Below are 22,318 nucleotides of genomic sequence, written 5' to 3'. Positions count from 1 at the left end.
GCAGGCCTTGCTCAAACCAGATGAGCCCATGCTCAAGCCAGTAACCTCGGGGTTTCAAACCTGAGTCCTCCGTGTCTCAGTCTGATGCTCTATTCACTGCGCCACTGCCGGTCAGGCTTTGATTCTTAACTCAATAGAACTGAGTATTACAAAAGGGGTGAAGAGAGTGGAAAGAGCCTACATGCTGAAAAGAAGGTCCTGACATATCTACCAGACACTATCGTGAAGTATCTGGTACTGGTAACAAGGGCCCTGGGAATGGGATGGACGATGAATGCCACGTTCAAGTGGACCTCAGACTGGCCTAACTCAACTCTCACGATTCTGCAAACCACTCTGAACAGGACAGAGGGCAAGTTGGCAGACCCAGGTAATCAAACAAAACTGCTAACACATTGCAGATTCTAGGGATTCAGAGGGAGTCCTGCCAATGGCAAGGATGCAGAAATTGAGGGAAAATGATAGTCATTTCCTGGGATCCACTCACAGAAGTCGCACTAACAGTGCAAACTCAGCAAAAAGTGGTTATTCTGGACTTTTCATTTTCCCTGACATCTCCCACAGAACTTAGATCCCCTTCGACAGAGCACAAGTCCTGAGATGGCCCTGTCCCTACCTGTCATACTGTGTGGGCCCATGCACCTCGCCCAGACTTCTTCTCTAGCTTGTGTGACAGACATGGATCCTGGAGGGATTTCTTTCTTGGTCTGGACACTCACAGGCATGAAGATCCACAGGGGCAGCCGCAGGCAACCCTGGGAAAACTAGGGAAGGATTTCTGGAGTCGAAAAGGCCTATAGGAGTGCAGCGTGGTGAGTGTGAGAAAGAGGAAGGCCTTGTGCCCTGAGAAAGAGAGTTTCAGTCTACATAGGCTTTTCCTGCGGGATCCGGGCCTATGAAATGAATTTACCTGTTTGTCGCAATTTTCCCAGAAGAACCAAGGAATGTTTGAGTTTCCCCATGAGATCCATCCCTGCCTTTTCCATTTGAAGAAACTGAGGCTGATAGAGGGGAAGGGCCTTGGCCAATGTCACATAGCAAGGTCAGGAACAAGGTCAACTCCTTCTCTATCTGGCTTATTACTACACCGGAGAAATCAAGAGAATGAGAAAAAAGGCAGGTGTGCGGAAACAGTATAGAAATCCGGGACACGTGGTCGGCTTTTAGAATAATCAGAACTTTGAAATCACAGGGGTTCTTTTCTTCTTTTCCAAGAAATGTGTTTTTATAATCCTACTTCATGGCTGGTGAAAAAGATGTCCCCCCATCCCCAAGGACTGTTAGGAAAACCTCCATTAAATTCAAGTCTTCAATCTGGCTGAGTCATAATGACTATAATAAACTCTAGGTTTCTCTTCCAGCCCATCACTTAAGGGGGACGAGAGGTATTGGCAAAAAAGAACAGGCAGGTTTTCAAAATATAATAAAAATGCACCAATTGGGACGGGTTTATAATAAGCAGAGCCTCTCAGTGTCTAGTCAAGAGACTGTCTTCTTCCAGTGGTGGGTCAGAGTGGGTTGGGGGTCGATAGACTATTTATGGCATTATATCCTTCCTGATGGAGGAATGGGTACATGCATGCTCCCTTTGCTGGAACGGTGGTCCCCGCTGCTGACCCCGACCACCAGCGCCCCCTTCCCTGGGCTGGCATTACTGTTTAGGGCTCAGCTGAAATGTTGCCGTGGCTCTCTGCACTTCCCCTTTGTAACATTCCTCACCCTTGCAAATACAGATGTCCCCCACTTTTTGAAAGTTTGCACTATGCCTTTGTTTTTTTTTTAACTTAGAACTTTTTAATTAAAGTAGAGTCAGTATACAACATTACATTAGGTTCAGGTGAACATAGGGCTTCAACATTTATACACCTTACAATGGAATCATCCCAATCAGTCTAGTAAGCATCACACTTCCAGAGAGTGTGTGTGTGTGTGTGTGTGTGTGTGTGTGTGTGTGTGTGTGTGTGTGTCAGAAACAGAGAGTGTCAGGAGAGGGATAGATAGAGACAGACAGACAGGAAGGGAGAGAGATGAGAAACATCAATTCTTCGTTGCGACACCTTAGTTGTTCAGTTGTTCATTGATTGCTTTCTCATATGTGCCTTGACCAGGGGGCTCCAGCAGACCAAGTAACCCCTTGCTCGAGCCAGTGACCTTAGGCTCAAGCTGGTGAGCCTTGCTCAAACCAGATGAGCCCTCGCTCAAGCTGGCGACGTCGGGGTCTTGAACCTGGGTACTCCACATCCCAGTTCGACGCTCTATCCACTGCGCCACCACCTGGTCAGGCACACACCTCTACTTTTATGAAATATCTACATTATCCTGTCTTCGGTAACTTCCAGATATCCATAGAGAATCTTCACTTTTACAAAAAAAGGCAAAAAGTGATAATAGTGTTCAGTGTTTGTTTTGCAATTTGCAAAGTGCTTTTAACATACACACCAGCATCCTCTGCATTGAATTCTTTCTCTGGGGATCCCTCTTGTTCTTTGTGGCAAGAATATGGAAAAAAGGGAACCCTCATGCCCTGCTTGTGGGAATGCAGACTGGTGCAGCCACTGTGGAAAATAGTATCGATATAAAGTTTTCTCAAAAAATTAAAATGGAAGCCAGCCATCCCACTTTTGGGGAATATATCCAAAGAACCCGAAACACTAATTTGAAAGAAGATATGCACCCCTATGTTCACTGCAGCGTTATTTACAACAGCCAAAACCTGGAAACAACCCAAGTGCCCATCAGATGAGCAGAAAAAATATGTGATATACTTATACAATGGAATACTATTCAGCCAATAAAAAAAAATGAAATCTTACCTTTTGCAACAGCATGGATAGGCCTGGAGATTATTAAGCTAAGTGAAATAAACAGCCAGAGAAAGACAAGTACCACATGATCTCACTTAGATGTGGAATCTTATGAACAAAATAAACTGAGGAACAAAATAGAAACAGAGGCATGGATACTTGGAGCAGACTGACAGCTGTCAGAGGGCAGGGGGGTGGGGGGGGCTGGACAAAAAGAAGGAGAAGGGATTAGGCAAAAAGCATATATACATAACACATAGACACAGACAGCAGTATGGTGACAGCCAGAGGGAGAGGGGGTGGGGGAGGTGGAGGTGGGCAGAGGGGGCATGAACCAGGACAGAAAGAGACTTTGCTTGAGGCAATGGGCACACGATGCCCTGGGCAGATGGTGTTTTGTTGAATTGTACACTTGAAACCTGTATGGTTTTGGGAACCAATGTCACCCCAATACATTCAATTAATAAAAAACATACAAGCCAGCAGAGCCTCACGCACACATGAGAAACTATCATTGTCATATGACACGTGTGGTGTTACTATCATCATCTCTGTTCTATGGGTGCCTGGACGAAATCCCAGGAGGGTTAGGAATCCTGTCCCCGATCACACAGCCAGAGCTGGGCTGGGACAGGTTCCTTTCCTGTCACCTGCCAGTTCCATCCTACCTGTCTCCCGAGGTCCAAAGTTTCTCCAAGGGAACTGGTTCATGTTGACACAGGAAGCTGGAGCACTGCCCTCTGGCAGGCAAGCAGACCTGGACATCAGCGTGGGACCAATGTCATCATTTCCGGGTGCGACCCAAGGAAAGAAAAGCTTCCTACAGGTCAACAACACTGCTACTGAGCACTCTTGACCTGTGACCCTACAGTGACCCCAACATTCAGCCTCTTCAAGGCATGGGGGCGCTGGGCATGTAGCCTTGGCTCTTGGCACCAGTAGAGGTGGAGGCTTGTGGAAAGCCAACCAACTGTGGCAAGTTCACGGCCGAGGGGAGGGTGCAGGGCCAGCAGCTGGTTTTCAGAACCAGCCCCCAGGCTGTTGTCCCCAGAAGAGATCTCAGGGGAGACCTCGTTCCTGAGCACAAAACAAAAGGGTAATAAGGGAGGAAGCAAGTGAAAATGGCTTATCTCATTTATTTATTCTTTCTCCCCCATTTCCGCTTAGGCTCCTTTATCCCAAGTCCCCCTGCCTCTGGTCCCCTCCCCCACCCCTCTCTGACTAATAGCCTCCCATGTGAGCAGCCCACCCCCCTCTGCCCCTAATCACTTCTCCAGGCTGGCTCAGGGCTGCATTTACCCCTACAGGGTTTCCGTAGGTGATGACTGCAGAGCAGTCCCTCCCGGCTGTCCCTGCTGTCCTGGGGGGGTGCCTATTTACAGCTAGCCAAGAATTCTAAACTCTCCCAAGAATGTGAGTGTCCTAAGGTGTCTCACCTACCCCCACAGCTGACCCAGCCTCCTGGTAAGCAACACCTCACCCTCATGTTCCCCCTGCCCAGTCTTTTAAGCATGTGACTGCTCCAAATAGAAGGATGGGAGACAAGGTCCCGAGGTCATTTCTCCAAGGTGAGTCACTCACTGACAAATACCTCGTCTGAGGATTGCAGGGAGGGACCTCCAGAGGCCACCAATCTGGGTCTCCTTGACAGGCCTTGTCAAGCAAGGTCCCACAGGAAGGGGACACGGTGTCCCCCTGGTAGCCCTCCTCACGGAGCATGCACCCACACCACCACATTCACACGCTGCAGGGCTGATAGTGTAACACTCAGAAAACGTCTCTACCTCATGGGGTGATTGTCTTTTAACTTTGTGTTGCTTTGGAGCGCACGTTCAGAAAAGTACACAAGTCACAAACTCAATAAAGTTTCACAAAGTGGACACACAGAGGTAAATAGCTCGAACCAGTTCGAGAATCTCTCCCACATCCAGAAGGTCTGTCTGTCTTATATCTCAACCCAACCACTGTCCTCCTCCCTGACACCAGCCCCTGGCCACCACTGTCCTGACGTCCACTGCCAGAGGCCAGCTGAGCCTGGTTTAAGACGCGGGGGTCCACAGGTGCACAGAAAAGACGCCAATTTTCCTTCCTCGACAGCATCTGGGAAGGCGGGGAGATCTGGGTGCTCTATTTTATTTCAAACTGCCAAGATCTCTGATTACTTAACACCACATACCCAGTGAGGAATTTGGGGGAGTTATCTTGGAGGGGGGACTTAGCAGTGCAGAATGCCAAGTGTGGGGGAAACGTGGAGTGAGATGAAAGGGCGGAGGCATTGGAGGGAGGCGGGGCTGCCCGGAGCTGAGGCCGCTGCACGCTGAAACACGTGAGGGTATTTTGACCGAAAAGGAAAAGAGAGCTGAGCTGCCTTTTGCCCACACTCACCTCGCTTCACTTTTTCCCTAACATCTAGACACAGTTTTAAGCAAAGCCACACCTTTGACCCCTTGGACTTAAACAGGCAGAGAACAGCATAAGTATAATAATGTGAGCCTAGTGTGTAATTCTTATTTCTGGGGTATGTTAGAATACACATGACATAAAATGTACGATTAGTGACATTTAGTATAGTCACAATATTCTGCACCACCACTGACTTGGTCCAGAGTATTTCTGTCACCCCAGAAGGCAAACTTGCAAATCAGTCACTCTCCTTTTTCAAAACCATGGTTTGATGCCACCAAGTTCGTGACAATGCCTTAACTGTGTGTTCCACAGGCCCGGGGGCTCTTTGCGCCCTTGTCGAGGGGCCGGCTAAGCTTCTCTCCTTTATACAACACCCACAGTGTAATTTTTAAATTGTCTAGTGGCCCTGTTCAAAAGGTAAAAAGGAATGAATGAAATTAATTCTAATAATTAGTGTAACCCAATTTATTTCAAGGGTTATCATTGCAACATGTCATCATGACAAAAAATAATTGCTGATATAGCAGCCGCTTTTTTCTTTGTACAAGTCTTTGGAGTCTTGTGTGTATCTGACACACATAGCATGTCCCGACTCAGCCCTGCCTCATTCAATGCCTCCATGTGGCTGACGGCCACCGTGTGAGACAGTCACCCTAAATCACCTTCTCAAAAGGTGATTATTGCATCCATAAACGCTCCTAGGCTGTAGTCTTATTTTAAATATGAATTTATTTTCTTAATTATAAAAAATAATATGTTTGGAAATAACAGGAAGAAAAAGTACCCATGACCGCCAACACTAGAAAAAAATTATGATGACTTTGCAACACTTGGTATGCTAGGACTTCTTCGTTGACCTTTTCTTGTCACTGTCTGCAGCATGTAGCGGCACAACCGTCACAGGAAGCTGGAGGACTGGGATCAATGGACCGGCTACCAGAGGAAAATGGAAAGTTTCTTCCAGGATCGAGGTTGTCATTACACAGGGCCACAGACATGACCTGGGTAATGAGAAAGTGGGTGAACTAGCTTTTGACTAAGATCTCTTCCAACCCAAACATTCCAGGGAGCTAGGATCCCATTCATCCCCTCCACCCGACAGACAGAGAGACAGATAGATACACACACACACAGAGCCCAGGTCTCCACTGTCACCCCCTAGAACAGCCTGCAAAGGAGCAAGAAGGCCTCTACCAGCCTAGCAAACTTGCTGGGAACACAGACAGCTCAACAGAACTTGAATTTAGCATAAATGGTCAGAAAGAAGAAAACCTAGCTAAAACCAGACTCAGTATCCAACACAATAAAAAGTTTTTTTGTTGTTTTTTTTACATTCCCAGCAGCTTCATGCCACCATGGCCCAAGCTGAAACAAATGTGCCATTTCATACATTTATAACAGTATCTGATTTAACATTATACAGTTTTGCTTCATCCCAAACCAGAACAAATACTTTCAGATTTACGACATCCTTCTATTCGGAGACCTCAGGTATCATAGTTAATACCATGGCCCTTCCAAAGCCTGGGGAAAAGCTTTATAATTCTTCGGGCCTGAAGATTCCTGAGAGACAGGTTATTTTAGAGAAGGATTTAAGGTTTTAAAGTGCTCGATGATGCCTGAAATTCATCTTTTCCAGTACACATACAAAGAGTTTCTCCTGAAGCTTGGCTGGGGGGTGGAAGGAGAGAAAAACCAGTGGGCACACAACCTCCCCGGCTCTTAGACAGCGGGCAATCACTCATCAGTGTTCTGAATCCTAACCTTGTCTTAAAAACAAAACAAAAAACCCCATACCATTGGCTGTCATGTTCTCTACGTTGTTGATGTTCTAGTTTGAGCTTCTTACTTATCGGTTGATTCATTAAAAGACACTAATTGATTTTAGAAAAGGAGCAGATATTATTACAAAGCATCCTTTCTCGTTTATCGATGCCTCTTATGCACATACAGGCATTTGGTACAAATTTGTACACAATTGTTATGCCCCAAGTATGACCCCTTTCTGGCTAAATTAAGTCAGGATTAGCTTATGATAGGGTTGATAGCTCAACTGCTTGGAGGCCCAAGATAATAGGTTCCCTGCCACCAAATCTTCGCTGTTTCAAGGCACAGATGGTCCCCCATACATCCCAAAATGGGCACGTTCTTACCCATGATATATTTGAGTGAGTTTTATTTTTCTAAGAGAGCCAGTATTTACACATCATTAAAGAGAATGTCAACACTACAGTGGGGTAAGAATGTGTGAAGGAGAACTTGATCTACAGAAAGTCCGGTAAGTGTTTACAACAGTCAGGTCCTTATTAAAAGAGAGAGAGAGAGAGAGAGAGAGAATTCCTGGGTCCCTCTGCAGACCCACTTTGGGATGTCTGGGTATCAGATACAGAGATATCCACTTGAAGCAAGGTTTCCAGGATATAGTACTGCTTACATACACCAGTTTTAAAATTTCTTTCATGACATCATTAGTAAAGTTTTCAAAACAAGATTGTAGGATTCAACCAGTTTTGGGAACTACCACTCTTTGGATTAATTCTTGCTAAACTCATTGATTGGCAAGATCAATTGCATTTAGCAGCATGTGGCCAGAAGGCAAAAGCCTTGAGTTCTAATTCTAGCCCATCACCTTTAACCCCGGGCAAGTTACTTAACCTTATCAACCTCACTGACAGGACTTATGCAATTAGGGAAGAGTGTGATTATCATTCTGAAGCAGCTTACAAAAGGCTTTTTACATGCATCTGACCTCCCTGGATTGTCAGAAAGAACAAACAGCACACAGGGTGGAAGCCCTCTACAGACTTCATGTGCTCTATGTATGCATGTAAAACACAATTAGAATTAGATGCACTTGTAGATTTTTTTTAAAGTCCTATTTATTTATTTTTTATATCAAAATATCTATTTATCACTGATAAAAGCTAGGCTGGAGAATATGACATAGAGCTATAGAAGCAATGGAATTTCTAAGATGGATCAGTACAGTTCATTACATTCTTCAAGACCTTTCTGTAGTCAAGAAGAGAAACGTAGATCTTGTATTTTCCAAATCAAATTATTTCTAGCCACACTGATCAACACAATCTATCGAGGTTTATGCAGTGAAACCCAGTGATATACGGGCACCCTGACAATAAGATGTTCTGCACTTGAACTGAAATCCTCTCAAAATATCAAACTACCAGGGAGTCCCAAGGCTGAATGTAAATCCCCTTAAGGTCCAAGGAATTAAAACAAACAAAAAATTAAAGTCTGAAGTTCAATGATCTCACCCTCAATCAAGATTGAGTTCTAAGACATTATGTTCCAATTTGTAAGGCCAGGAGCCGCCATCGTGGCCATTCACATGCAGGTTCCCATTGGATTCGGGCAGACGATAAAGAAATGGCGGAGTCAGAGGACGGGGGACCATCCTATTTATTGGTGTCTCACCAAGACAGGCAAACCACAAAAGAAGACAAGGGAAAAGCAGAAAACCAGCTCTTCCCATGAAGGGCAAGGGATCAGGGAAGCCCCTGCAATTGTGATAGCAGGAACTGTGTGTCCAAGCTCCTGGTCTGTCCCACTTTATAGTGTAGAAAACCAAAATCCCTTAATCCAATATACAAACAAGGAAGTCTCCGATACAAAGTCACCCATCCAAGGCATAATTGGATTCCTCATGAGAGTGCACCACCCAGATAATACGATCATTCAAGGGTGTGGGGAAAAGCTTAGTCCCAAAACCAAACCCCAGGCTACAACGACCTGGCCTGCTTATAGCCTGTCCCCCACACCCAATATAAGTCACAAGCGAGCAAACATATATATCACATTTACAAACTTATTTGACCAACATTCCACCCCTTTTGCTCGCTTTACAATCTAAACCACAGGCATCTTCCATGATGGTCACTGTGCAAGGAGTAGGATACATTGCATAAACAGAAATAGTACCAACTACAGCAATAGGATTAACAGATCAAAAACTAAGGGCGAAATGAGAGAGCTGTCAGTGGCACCAAGAGAGGCAAATCTTTTCCCTCTGGCAGAATACAGGCCAGAGTTTTGTCTGCAGACAGCACCGTAGCTGGCACCAGAGGCCGCCCTGAGCGGGCATACCAAACCTTATTGGCCAATACACCAGCATCTGCTGGTTCTATGTGCAGTAAGATAGGGGAACTCATTATTGGCCATAAAGAAATTACAAAGGTGCCCTTCAAAATGCTGTCCCCTTGAGCACTCAAGGGATAATACACTTCTACCTTAGGTGGCCAGGTGCTGGTTGCCCAAGGAGTTAACTGGAGGTCCACCTCTAACCCCTTTCCCCATGGTGCCAACAAGGCCACCCATCTCAGATGGGGGGCCTGTACAGTCCAGGGCCAAGTCCATTGAAGCCGTTGTCCTTTAAGAAGGGCTGTTGGAGCAGGCAAGAGCACGTTGCCCTGCTGTCCGAAACCTGGCTTGAGTAAAATGTCCTTGGTGCGTATCTGCAACTGAATAGGGGCAGCTGTCCGATGCAGGAGGGCCTCTACTGGAGCTGGGCTTCCCCGTCGAGGTCGCTCATTCAAAATCCGAAGTACTGTCCATAAGCGGCGTGTCCATCCAGTAAGAGAGCCGGTGCCCCCCTCCTGTCGCAGTCCCTGCTTTAAGAGTCCATTATAACGCTCAATGATACCAGCAGCCTGGGGGTGGTAGGGAACATGGTACTTCCAGTCCACCCCCAGCTTTTGAGCCCATTGCCTCACCGTTGAACCAGTGAAGTGGGTACCATTGTCACTTTCAAGGACCAGCGGTCGCCCGTATGCAGCACTCAGGCGGTCCAGAGCCTGTATGACTGCCCTCTGGTCAGGGTTACGAGCGGGGTAAGCAGCAAGCAGCCCGGTGGCAGTATCTACACAAGTGACTGCATACTGGTACCCTTCTGACTTTGGTAAGGGTCCAATGATGTCTATCTGCCATCGTGTCAGTGGGACATGACCCCTCTGGATCTGTCCAGGTGACACCAGTGGTCTCTGAGGGTGTTCCTTGGAACATACTGCACATTGCTCACAGGCTGCAAGTACCTCTGCATAGGACACAGGCAAGTTCCAAGCCTTAACCGTAGCCCACATAGTTTTCTGTCCTGCATGGAGCAGGCGCCGGTGGAGCCACTGTGCCACATCACCTGCAGGTGCAGTCTCCAACCATCGCACCCTTGCCAACGTATCTGCCTCATCATTCCCAGGATGGGCTAGAGGGGCATGCCCTGTGACATGATATACTGTCACCTGCTTCTGGTGTCCTATTTCCCATAAGTCCTGCCACATGGCCTGACCCCATAATGGACGGTGCATTACCATCCACTGGTTAATGTGCCAAGTAGCAATCCAAAGGGTCAGTCCACGATAGACAGCCCAACTGTCAGTACAGATCACCAGAGGTGAAGGTTCATTATGGGCAACTAGCCAAACAGCTCTTAATTCTGCCCATTGGCTGCTTTGGCCTGTACCCGTGTCCATCCAAATAGTCTCAGTGGCCGGATGGAAGGCGATAGCCGTCCATTTGGCAGGTTGGCCCCTGCTGGAACCATCAGTATACCAGGCATCTTCGGGGATGGGCACCCGCCCCTCCTGGTAGGGACTGACCTCAGGTTCTGCCTCCTGAGCCCCAGTTGCACCTGACTCTAAAGTCGCATAGGTGACTGGACCCAAGACTTCCTGCAGTTCTGCCCTCAATGGGCTGGTGCTAAGAGCACAGCGTTGTTGCAGATAGGCACCCCACTTGGCCAGGGTAGACATTTGGGCCATACCACTACGTGGTTTAGTTGCCCAATCTCTCACCCATCCAGCTATAGGGTATGTTGTTTTGACTGTAACTGGTGTTGTGGTTGTAATACTCTCAGTTGCCAGGAGGGCAGCATACACAGCTGCCAGCTGCTTCTCTACCAATGAGTAACGAACTTCAGCACCTTTCCACAATTGGGACCAAAATCCAATAGGTTGCCGTAGGCGCTCTGTCCGCTGCCACAAGCCCCATCCAAACCCCTCCGAGGTTACATGAACATCCAGCTCACAGGGCCTGGCAGGATCAAACACATTCAAGGCCTGTGCCACCTTGACAGCTCTCTTAGCAGCTGCAAATGAACCTTGCGCCTGCTCAGTCCAATCCCAGCGAACCCCCTTTCGAATAAGGTTGTACAAGGGGCGTAGTAACTGAGCCAAATGCGGTATAAATGCTCGCCAATACCCCAACAAACCTAAGAATTCCTGTAACTGTTTTACCGTAGTGGGCACGGGGTAGGCTTGAATCTTATCTATAACTGCGTCAGGGATAACTTTTGTCTTACCCGACCAGACAACTCCCAAGAATTTAACAGATAACCCAGGTCCTTGTAATTTGTTCTCGTTAACTGCCCAGCCACATGCTTTCAAATGGGATAGCAGGGTAGGGACTGCTTGCTCCAATTCTGAAAGAGAATCACTAGTTAGCATAATATCATCAATATAATGGTACATGCGGACTACCTCTGGCTGTTTCCATTTAGCCAGGTCAGCAGCCACCAGCCTATGGCACAAGGTGGGGCTATGCAAATAGCCCTGGGGTAACACTGTAAAGGTCCATTGTCTCCCTTCCCAACTGAAGGCAAATTGGTCTTGACTCTCTGCGGCTATATCAATAGAGAAAAAAGCATTGGCCAAGTCTGCCACAAAGTGGTATGTCCCCAACTCATGGCTTAGCCGATCCATCATGTTAGCTATCGAAGGAACAGCAGCGTGCAAAGGGGGAACAACTTTATTAAGTTCCCTGTAATCTACTGTCATTCTCCAGGTTCCATCTGCTTTGCGCACAGGCCATACTGGGGAGTTGTAAGGACTGTGTGCTGGCCGGATGATCCCCACCTTTTCTAGTTCAAGGATTGTCCCTGTGACTTCTTCATAACCACCTGGCAGGCGGTACTGCTTGGTGTTAGTCACACGCCGAGGGACGGGTAATTGCAAAGGGGAATGTGATGCATGTCCCCGCAATACTGCCTTCACAACCCTGATCCGCAGCCGGAACTCCCCAGCTGTAGTTTCCAACCACAGTCCTTGCAAGACATCTACCCCCAAAATATATTCAGGAATAGGAGATACATACACCTTATATGGCTTAGGAGGCAGTCTCCCTATCCCCAATGGAATAGTTATTGGCTTCACTTGAACAGTTTGGCCCCCATAACCGTCAATGGCCACTGGGGTCCCAGCAAACCGCTCTGGGTTTCCATAGAGAAGGGAACATTCTGCACCTGTATCCACCAAGGCCAACACCTGTTGTACATTGGAAGGGGACCAGTGGATAGCCAGTTCCACATGTGGCCTCCGGTCCCCGCCCATCCCTGTTAGACGGGTCCCTCGGCCTTTTTCCTATTCAAACTGGTACAGTGGGTCTTGGGAGTTCCCCTCTCCCTCAGCCGTCTCTATCATATAATCTTGTAACCGAGCTGTGCGCGCACCAAACGTTTTATTGGTAGCTGCTGGGGCCTTTCGTCTCAGTGGCTGGAACTTCTGTTCTGGTTTAAGCTGCCGCCAAAGCTCCAAAAGAATTTTATTAGACTGGCCATCCAATTTCCCCTTATCTGCTCCAGCCGCAATCAAGTCTACCCACATCTGTGTTCAGGTAACCTTTACAGGCCCGTTTCCCTTGTTAGTTGGGGGGGAAACATAGGCAGCAGCCCTCACTGCTTTATGATCCCGAGCGGCCTCCAGCTCTCCCAAATCTGCTACCATCTGTGTAACTGCATTGATGGGCTGCCCCACATAGGGGCCCAGGATAGCCACAAGTGACCCAAAAAGGGCTGACGGGGCGCTAGCAAGGACAAATTCCCTCATTTTGGCCGTAAACACTTCCTCGTCTGGCCCACGAGATCCAGGGTTGAAAACAGCATTCTTCATACCTAGTTCTCGAAGGACCTTTACTAACTCACTGTAGCACTGCCACCGACTCATTGCCCCCGGCAGTTCTCCAGCATTCTGCCAGACCATACGAATGGCAGCCATCACCCATTCTAATAGGGTATGGTCTCCTGGGTTGCCATGGCAGTTCTGAAGACGCTGCCTCAAGGAAGAGTGTGTGGTAATGGCGGCCAATTTCTCCATCTCTGTTCCGGAGAGCATGATGCCATCCACCCCTATATCCCATAATCGTAGTAACCAGGCTACCAGGGATTCAGTAGGTTTCTGCCTAAATTGTGCCCCCAACTCCATCAGCTCTGCCTGGGTATAGGGCCGGACCACAGAGTGTTCCATTACCTGGGCTGGAGGCTGTGGCTGCCCCTGAGGGACTCTTTGTTGCTGGGTTTTTACCTTCTTGGCGACAACTGGTCGGGCTCTCAGTGTGCGTATGGCAGCTTCAGCCTGAGCCTTCTCATCCTCAGAAGAGGAGTCGCAAGCGCCTGCTCCCGCTGACTCAAAGCCAATCCACCGGCACGGATGCTGCTGCTCCTTTGGTGACCGTTTAGGCTCCTGTGGCTGCTGGCTTTTGGCCAGAAGCTGAGACTCGAGCTCTTGAATCCGCAGTTGTTTCTCCAACAACTGCCGGTGAACACGTTCAACTTCCAGGGTAAACTGCAACTCGCGAACTCGTAATTCCTTCTCCAGTGCTCGCTCCAATTCCAGCCTTTTCTGCCGTTCTATTTTCAATTCATACTGAAGCTTTTGACCTCGGGCAGTTTCCTCTTGAGTAAAAAACATGTAGCCCATGGCCCCTAAAAGGACAGCCATGGGGAGCCAGAGCAGCAACCAGTACTCTATCCCACCCATCAAGGGTGGTGGCTCCATACCAATCTCTGAATCCTGCCGGAAACTACGCCAGTTGTAAGGCCAGGAGCCGCCATCGTGGCCATTCACATGCAGGTTCCCATTGGATTCGGGCAGACGATAAAGAAATGGCGGAGTCAGAGGACGGGGGGCCATCCTATTTATTGGTGTCTCACCAAGACAGGCAAACCACAAAAGAAGACAAGGGAAAAGCAGAAAACCAGCTCTTCCCATGAAGGGCAAGGGATCAGGGAAGCCCCTGCAATTGTGATAGCAGAAACTGTGTGTCCAAGCTCCTGGTCTGTCCCACTTTATAGTGTAGAAAACCAAAATCCCTTAATCCAATATACAAACAAGGAAGTCTCCGATACAAAGTCACCCATCCAAGGCATAATTGGATTCCTCATGAGAGTGCACCACCCAGATAATACGATCATTCAAGGGTGTGGGGAAAAGCTTAGTCCCAAAACCAAACCCCAGGCTACAATGACCTGGCCTGCTTATAGCCTGTCCCCCACACCCAATATAAGTCACAAGCGAGCAAACATATATATCACATTTACAAACTTATTTGACCAACACAATTTCTTATTCTCTTTAGTCTCAGCAAGAAAAGCTCTGGGTGTTCTGGGTGGGGTGGTGTTGTTTTCAGTGGCTGAGGCCTGGACTCTCTTTCCAGGAAAGGCCCTTAGAGTTTAGATTAGTTCAACTCCAAGTCTCTGATGTATCTCACTTGATTTTTTTTCTTGTTTTTTAATTGTGGTTATATACACTTAAAATGTACCCTCTTCACCATTTTTAAATGGCATAATGCAGTGTACTACATACAGTCACATTGTTGTGCAACCATCACCATCATCCGTCTCCAGAACTCTTTTCATCTTGCAAAACTACAACTATGTCCCCATTAAACAATAATTGCCATTCTCCTCTCCCCCAGCCCCTGGAAGTTACCATCCTACTTTCTGTCTCTATGAATCGGACTATTCTGGGCTCCTTGTATAAATGGAGTTATACAGTATTTGTCTTTTTGTGTCTGGCTTATTACCTTTAAGCATAATGTCCTCAAGGTACATCCATATTGTAACACGCATCACAATGAACTTCCTTTTTAAGGCTCGATTATATTCCATTGTACAGATGGACCACATTTTGTCTATTCCCTCATCTGTTGATAGACACTTAGGTTGCTTCCATCTTTGGCTTTTGTGAATGGTGCTGCTATGAACATGGAAGTCTGTGCCTCACTTTTTTTTTTTTTTATTCAGTGAGAGGAGGGAGGCAGAAAGACAGATTCCCACATGTGCCCTGACGAAGATCCACCCAGCAAGCCTAGTAAGGGGTGATGCAGTGCCCATCTGGGCGTTGCTTTGTTGCTCAGCAACCGAGCTCTTCTTAGCACCTAAGATGTAGGCTATGGAGCCATTCTCAGCTCCTCGAGCCAACTCACTCTCATCGAGCTGTGGCTGCAGGAGGGGAAGAGAGAGAGAGAGAGAGAGAGAGAGAGAGAAATGAAAGGGGGAGGGGTGGAGAAGCAGATGGGCGCTTCTCCTGTGTGCCCTGACTGGGAATTGAACCAGGACACCCACACGCCAGGCCAATGCTCTACCATTGAGCCAACTGGCAGGACCCATGTCTCACTTTTTAAAGAGATCAAAACATTTAAACCACACAGGGTATCACCGACAAAATTTCAAAAATAATTTGACTCCTAGTCCCAGAGACATTCCAGGCAAAATCCTATTAATAACACCCAACATGAGTTGTTGGCAAAGGCCATACTGAGTCAGAAGGGAAGACTTATCTGAAAAGATTCTTCTAAGGGAAGAAGGGTAAATGGTCTTATCTGACGTGCTCATCACTCATTGCCAGGTGACTACAATCCCCAAGGAGGTCAACTGTGGCACTGTGTTTATCATATCCTGGGAGGCAAATTCACCCCTGCAACCAGTCTGCTTTCTCAGCGAGGAGCGGAGACGTGACTGCCTGAAACACATTGCCATGGTTCAGAATCAAAACATAACTAACAAGGGTTTCTCAGACGAGGATTTATATCCTGCCTGAGAAGCTTAAAATATGGCCACCATGAATAAAGGCCAGTGCTTCTGAGTGTGACAGAACAAAGAGGAAGGCAGAGTGTTTGATCCGTCCTGCAGCCCATGCCCAGAACACCGGCTGCCAGCACGTGGACTGCCAACTGGAATGATGCTCCAAGTCAAAAACATCTGAGGGAGAGAAAGGGATGCCTCCCACCCAAAGACCAATGTTGGGGTGAGGGAGGCTTAAGATAATTAAAACTCTAAGAAGCCATGGAATTCAAGGAAATGTGGTTGGGCAACACACCGCTAAGACTTGAAATCTTCATTTTGTTTCTTTTCGAAATCCCGGTGAGCATCCTGAGAAGAATGTTTTTAAGAACTAAGATTCACCCCACCATGCACTAATGGCATCCAGAAACTGTGTGAACAATCTTACTCGACGTCCTAAGACGTTTATATCTGTCCAACGTGAAACCAGAGGGGGAGACGTTCATTTTCTCAGCCGCCTGATAGTAGGTATACAAGATGTCTCAGCCCCACAAAAAGCTCCAAATATATTCTCCAGGACTTCAACAGCCTTAAAATATAGACTTGCATTTATCTTGGCCACATTAACGAGATCTGTTTGACCAATACATTTATATTTATGACGACTAAGGGCAGATTACGGCTGTTAAAATTTGTCCCTGGGACATGAAAACACTCCTCTGTCATTAATACATTTTGTAATATAAACTATGATGTCAGGTCAACGTAAAGGGTAAAAACGTTCCGAAAGTATGCACACATCATTTTTTTAAAGCAATTGAGCCTAATGGAATAACAAAGGTCATCATAACAAACCATTACAGCCTTGGTCTTGGCAACTCTAGCCCCAGAAGAATCTCCAAGAAACGATCATCATTCCTCCAATGTTATGGCATCCAGACGACAGGAATGGCTCGCAAATGAGTCATACAGGCTCAGATCCTCGGTAGCTATGTGAGCGCTGGAAGATCAATTATTCATGTGTTTACAGAGAGCTTTCTTGGTTGATGTTAACCAGAGCTGCTTGCAAAGAAGAGTTCTCCAGCTGTCCTCGGACGTCCTGGGCCTCCGACTAATGAGCCGCTCTAATTGCTAGGCAGGTCATCTGGAAGGTGCCCCTCCCCAAGACCAAGCAAATACAATCTGTCCAAGACTTTATGAGGTGTAAAAATAGGCATCTAAAATAAGGAGGACAGCAATGCTTGATTGACAATACTCCCGGCAGACCTCAGAGAGAGACAGGAGTCAGGCTTGACTGAGAGCCCACAGGGCCCCACTGGGACTGGGGTCTGGACTTGCAGACACAGGTCAGGGATGGGTGGAGGGGAGAGAGAAGGGAACCAAAGAGATAAATCAGGGCCTGTGGGCTTATGAGGGAGGTAGAAGGAAAAGCAGTCTAGAACATTCCATGAAGGTTAGGGACCAAGACTGAGGACCACCAAGGGCCATTAGATCAGGTTGGTTAATATCCAAACATGAGTGAATTGGCCCCACCCATTAGCCTTGGAAGAAGTAGGATGGGAAGTCATTTCTCAGCCCCTCTGTTACTTAATACAACCTATAACCTGGCAGGCAGACTAATAATGTGATTAAGGCAGCTCCTCCTCCTCAGCTAGAGGCAGAGTGTGGGACCAGGGCACCCCCCCCAGGCCCCTATTGGCTGTGTTTGAGGGACAGCTGGGTCAGTCAAAGCTGTGGCCTGGGCCTCCTCCCCCGAAGAGAGTATAGACAGAGCCGACATTGAGATCCCTCAGATACATTTTTAAAAAAATACATTTTTATTAACCCAGTTCCAAAAACATTTGTGGTGCCGAGCCAGATTCTTCCCCTTGCTGGAAACGGGGTAAGTCAAGATGCTATCATAACTCACTTGTCCATCTCTAAGAACATGGTGGAAGCAAATAGTGTCGGCTGTGGCTGATACGAGATCATAGCATAAAGTGCATGTTTATGTCCCATCAGGGGCAATAGGAGCCCTGTGGTCATTGTGCTTCCTGTTGTGGGGTCAACTCTGTTTGGGAGGAGTTGCCCCGGAAGGTAAGGCTAGCAGACGAGAAGATGGTGCCCCCCCCCAGCACACTGAGCATCCTGGACCACTTACCTTATGTGGTGTGGGTGGAAGGCTAGAACAGAGAGTCAGTGCCCCACTTCTCACCCAAATCCACCCGATCCATCTCTGAATGCAGCTTAGAAAGGGAGACCAAAGAATAAGACTGCTTCTCCCTAAGACTAGGAGAGCTGGTCTAAGATACCCTCTCCACACCTCTCATCTGTCACCAAGGGAGAAGACGAGGGGAAGGACCTCAAGAGAGGCCTCCCCCATGTGACCTGGGGCCTTTTAACCTCCTCAGCTTTTCCATGGCCTCCTCTCCTGTGAACCACAATTCCTTGCCCTGGCCAGCTCCCCGGAGCCCAGAGCAGTTTTCTCAAAGGGGATCAGAAACAGAACACCCTCAGGGAGGGTGGTGGACATCCGGAACTCTCCCCCACAGGTCTCCTCTGCAGAGAGGAGTGAGGTGTGCAAGGCACCCGAAGTCACCGGCCTGCAGACTTCTTTGAGGGCGTCCTTCCAGGCCAACTTCCATAACTGCACAGACCAATCAATGCAGGGGAGCGCACCGTCACACCTGGCCCAAGAGCCACTCTGGCACCTCTGAGCGACCCTTACTTCTCTGCTGTTCACTCTTCAGGATTGTTTGAATTTGTCACACTCTCAGAGTTCTGGGGGCACCCGCCTGGCATGCCAGCATGGTAGTAACAGCCCCACAGATGGTTTCCCAGTCACATTTGGCCAGGCAAGCTCCTGGCCTCCGCCCACAGTTCAACCAACCGGGCAGTCCGCCCACAGGCATAACCCCTTGCCCTAGCCCGAAATCACTAGAGGGGAGGGAAAGGAGAAAGATCTCATCGCTGGACCACTGCCCCACTTCTGGTAGCCCACCTGGGTTTCCTGCTTCTATTTCCTGGTTGCAAATTTCTAAATTCTTCTGCAGAGCCCCTCCACCACCTGCCCAGGGCCCCCCACACTGTCCTTTGTAAGGTGTCCAGCTCTGGCTTTGTAACCTTGCGTGACTGTGACCAGAAGTCGCCACCCACAATGAAGCACCCATCTAGGCTGGAGGTTTGGACCTTGTCCATCCACCAGCTGCAGCTCGAAGACCTTTCTGAGAGGCCAGGATGGGTTATATCCCTGATCCTATACTTCAAGCACAACTGTGTGCAAATGTTCAGTATCCAGAATAAATGAGACATCAGCCCTGCCGTTAGCATTAACCAACTCATAAACATAAAATAAACACAAGTAAATGGTTTTTAAATCTCACTGGCAGAAAGCTTCGCAGATTCTAGAGGTCACTGGAAACTCTCTCTTCGATTCAGAATCAACCCCACACTCTGAGGAACAGAAGGTTCCCCCCAAAATGAGGAGAGTGTCCGAACACCTCCTCCAATTTGAGGATTATGCTGCAAGGCAGAGGACGATGGGGTCTGCATACAATGTGGTTTTGCACAGACCGGGTCACAGGGAAAGTGGGTTACTGTTCACAAGGGGTTAAAAATTGACGTCTAAGACATTTAGCTTGCCACTGGTTACATGGTCTCGGAACAGCCACCAAAGCGACCTTGAGTTTCTCATTGGTTCCTAACTACCGGTTACTCTCACAAAGCCAAAATTCACATGGTTTCTTAAATCCTGCGGGTTTTTCCTCGTGGGCTGCCGAGGTCCCACTAGTGACAATGCTGGCTGAATTCTTATTTTTGCCTCCATCTAGGTGTAGTTTCAACATACAGTGGATTTCTTGGGAAAGCAGATGGGCCAGGTTATTGGGTTAATTCCTCACCTCACACCAAATGTGCAGAAAGCCAACTGCAACAATTCACCATCCAGAAAACATATATACATGCACCTGTTAACTGGTAATGTTACCTCAGAGCTGGGCTCCATTCCAGTGATTTCTGACCCCGTTTACAAAACCTGTGAAAAATGCACAGCTTTTAGTAAGAAGCACATTCACTGGACAGTCCTTCAAAATGGGTGGTTGGCCCAAGGAGGCTGTCTGTGGGCAAACCCATCTGTGGGAGACCCGGCATTGTCCATTCATCAGTCGGCTGTCCAAGGCTGCTTCTGCGCCAAGAATTTAGTAAGATCGGAAACTAGCCAATGTAGCTTCGTTTTATTTACATTTTTTTGAAACATTTCTTTCATGATTTCATTAGCTTCCTAATACAATCAAAGGACAAAATGGCCATGGCATACTTCATCAGGATTTAGTTAGATAATTTCATCAACAGGAAAGATTAGGTAGTGGTTTTTAAATGAACGGATCTGTGTGTCCCTTTCTGTCAAAGGTCTTCGGTGGTTTGTTTCTAATCATGTGTCTTCTCGTCTGTGGATGTTTCTCACCCTGAACTTGAAGGGGAGCATCCAGTCATGAATTGATGAGACCAGCAAGGATCCAGGAGGACCCCATGACAGTACAGAGACCCTTTTAGGAAATCATATGACTCTAGCAGAGAAGCAGAAATCACCTGCAGGGTGCCTGCCAAGGAAGGAAGGAAGGGAGAGAGGGAGGGAGGGAGGGAGGGAGGGAAAGAGGATATTCTAAAATAGAAAACTAAAACTCATCCACAGGTATTTTTTCAATCTTTTCAACAGCATGGGCTGAGCTGCCCTTCAACGCCACTAGATGGCACCATCTCCTTTCAAGAAGGTTCCTTTTTGCTCTTACCTGAAGTGGGGGTGGGTGCCATCATTTATTACCTGGGCAACATCAAACAGCGTCTCAGACAGCATCAAACCAGGGCACTCCCCCTCTCCAGTGCAACTCTTCACTCTCAGGTCAGGAGATATATTTGCTATTCTGCCTCATGGCAAGGATGTTTTTGTTGTTTTGCTTCTCACATGGTTCGTATCAGAGTGTGACAGCAATGTTGCTCTCATGAGTTAATTGTCCAGTCTGACATTCCTGCTGTCCCACAGCCCAGAGGCACTGCGCGCTGCGAAGGACTCATCAAATCCTCACAGACCCTATCTGAGAAGCACTGCGCCAGACCCAATAAGGTCTATGGTCCTTGTGTGTTTCCTGAAGGTCATGTTCTTTATGCCCTTTCCAAAGCTAGCCTGGGGCGTGGGGAGAAAAGCAAAGTGACATTCCAGCCTTATCTGGGGAGCTATTTCGTTTCCATTGCATGCTCAGTGCATGTAGTAATATTAAAACCTTCCAGAACATTCCTCTCACTCATTCACTCTTCCTCTTTCTCTTCTCTTTCCCTAAGGAGTGGTAATGAGATGATGGAGGTTAGTGCTCTGGGTAGATTAACAAAGAAGAAGGAGCAAGAATTATTCAACAATCATACATAGTTAAACATAGAGCTTTCAGAATCTTGTCATTTAAGTGACTTCCTGAGGTCCGACTTAATATTGACACTATATTTCTTTGTTTTGAGCACCAGGACACTGAAAGCCTGGTGAGACACAAAGAAGTCCAAAAGAGGAAGACTTGGAAATCCCAGGTCTAAAGAAAAGGCAGAGGTGTCCCTTCTAAAACATTGTACGTCAAGTGTTGGCATTTCTGAGGACATTGTTTTAAAGGCATCTGACAGTCCAGGACCTGTGATTCCTCTTAGTGGCCCAGCAGGTACACAGGGTCTCCCACTCTGATGGTCCCTGGATTTTCCAGAACAAAATACTGTCCAAAGAGAGGTGATTTTCCATATAATTTCTGCTCGGAAGGGTCACACAGGCGATAACTACAGTGGGAGAGAGATCATGATGAGTCACAGACACAAAGATGCAAGAAGAGCTCAACCAGCAGGTGGTTTCCTCTGGGCTAAGGCAAGAGTCCACCCCTAGCCCTGTTGCCCAGCTCCAGAGAGCACCATTCCCATCCAAGTCTAACAGAACAGCGCCTCCTGGTGCACACACTACAGAAGTACAATCAACCACCATATCCCTTCATCTTTTCAGAACCCCGTTCTATTAGTCACCTGGAGCCCATCTCCTGTACCTTTGCCCTGGCTGTCCACAGCTTGTCCGTGGTTGCCAGTCCTGATGTTCTTCCTGCTCCCCACCATTTGAATTTGCTCCCCTGTCTCCCACTAGCCCAAGCTTGCTTCAAGCATGCTCAGACAATGGGACTAACTTCTCACCCCCCTTCTTTTCTTCCTTCTCTCTCCCCCTCCCTTCCAGTTCATTGTTGACACTACACTATATTACTTTAATTCTGCTCTCGTCTGATCATTCCTAGGCTCAGAAATTTTTAATGGCCCTCCAGTGCCTAAAGAG

At 47.6% G+C, this 22,318-nt stretch overlaps 1 protein-coding gene and 1 non-coding gene across 7 annotated transcripts in view; both read right to left on the bottom strand.

Annotated features, from left to right (window-relative positions):
* MTARC1 (mitochondrial amidoxime reducing component 1) overlaps positions 1–22,318 on the bottom strand; it is a 49,178-nt gene that overhangs the window by 10,109 nt on the left and 16,751 nt on the right. The window contains exons 7-9 of one of the 6 annotated variants that reach the window (XR_010751031.1): positions 19,961–20,008; positions 16,852–16,996; positions 6,083–6,211 (exon numbers count right to left, since the gene is read on the bottom strand). The exons of 1 other annotated variant lie outside the window; for it this stretch is intronic. Coding sequence is in view for 3 of the 5 variants with exons in the window: in XM_066380482.1 (XP_066236579.1) it covers positions 6,049–6,211; positions 19,961–20,008 (211 nt within the window). In the remaining 2 variants the exon portion in view is untranslated. Of the gene's footprint in view, positions 1–5,815; positions 6,212–16,851; positions 16,997–19,960; positions 20,009–20,192; positions 21,784–22,318 lie in introns of those variants that run through there. 4 more of the 6 variants (XR_010751032.1, XM_066380482.1, XM_066380491.1 and 1 more) reach the window with 4 other exon arrangements.
* Positions 5,463–5,584, bottom strand: LOC136389964 (U6atac minor spliceosomal RNA). The gene has a single exon (XR_010748504.1). It is a non-coding gene; the product is annotated as a U6atac minor spliceosomal RNA (small nuclear RNA).

This window comes from Saccopteryx leptura, chromosome 1 (assembly GCF_036850995.1).
Source record: "Saccopteryx leptura isolate mSacLep1 chromosome 1, mSacLep1_pri_phased_curated, whole genome shotgun sequence".
NCBI classification, from domain to species: Eukaryota; Metazoa; Chordata; class Mammalia; order Chiroptera; family Emballonuridae; genus Saccopteryx; species Saccopteryx leptura.
Note: the sequence above shows the minus strand (reverse complement) of the source record. Positions and strands in the feature narration are given on the sequence as shown.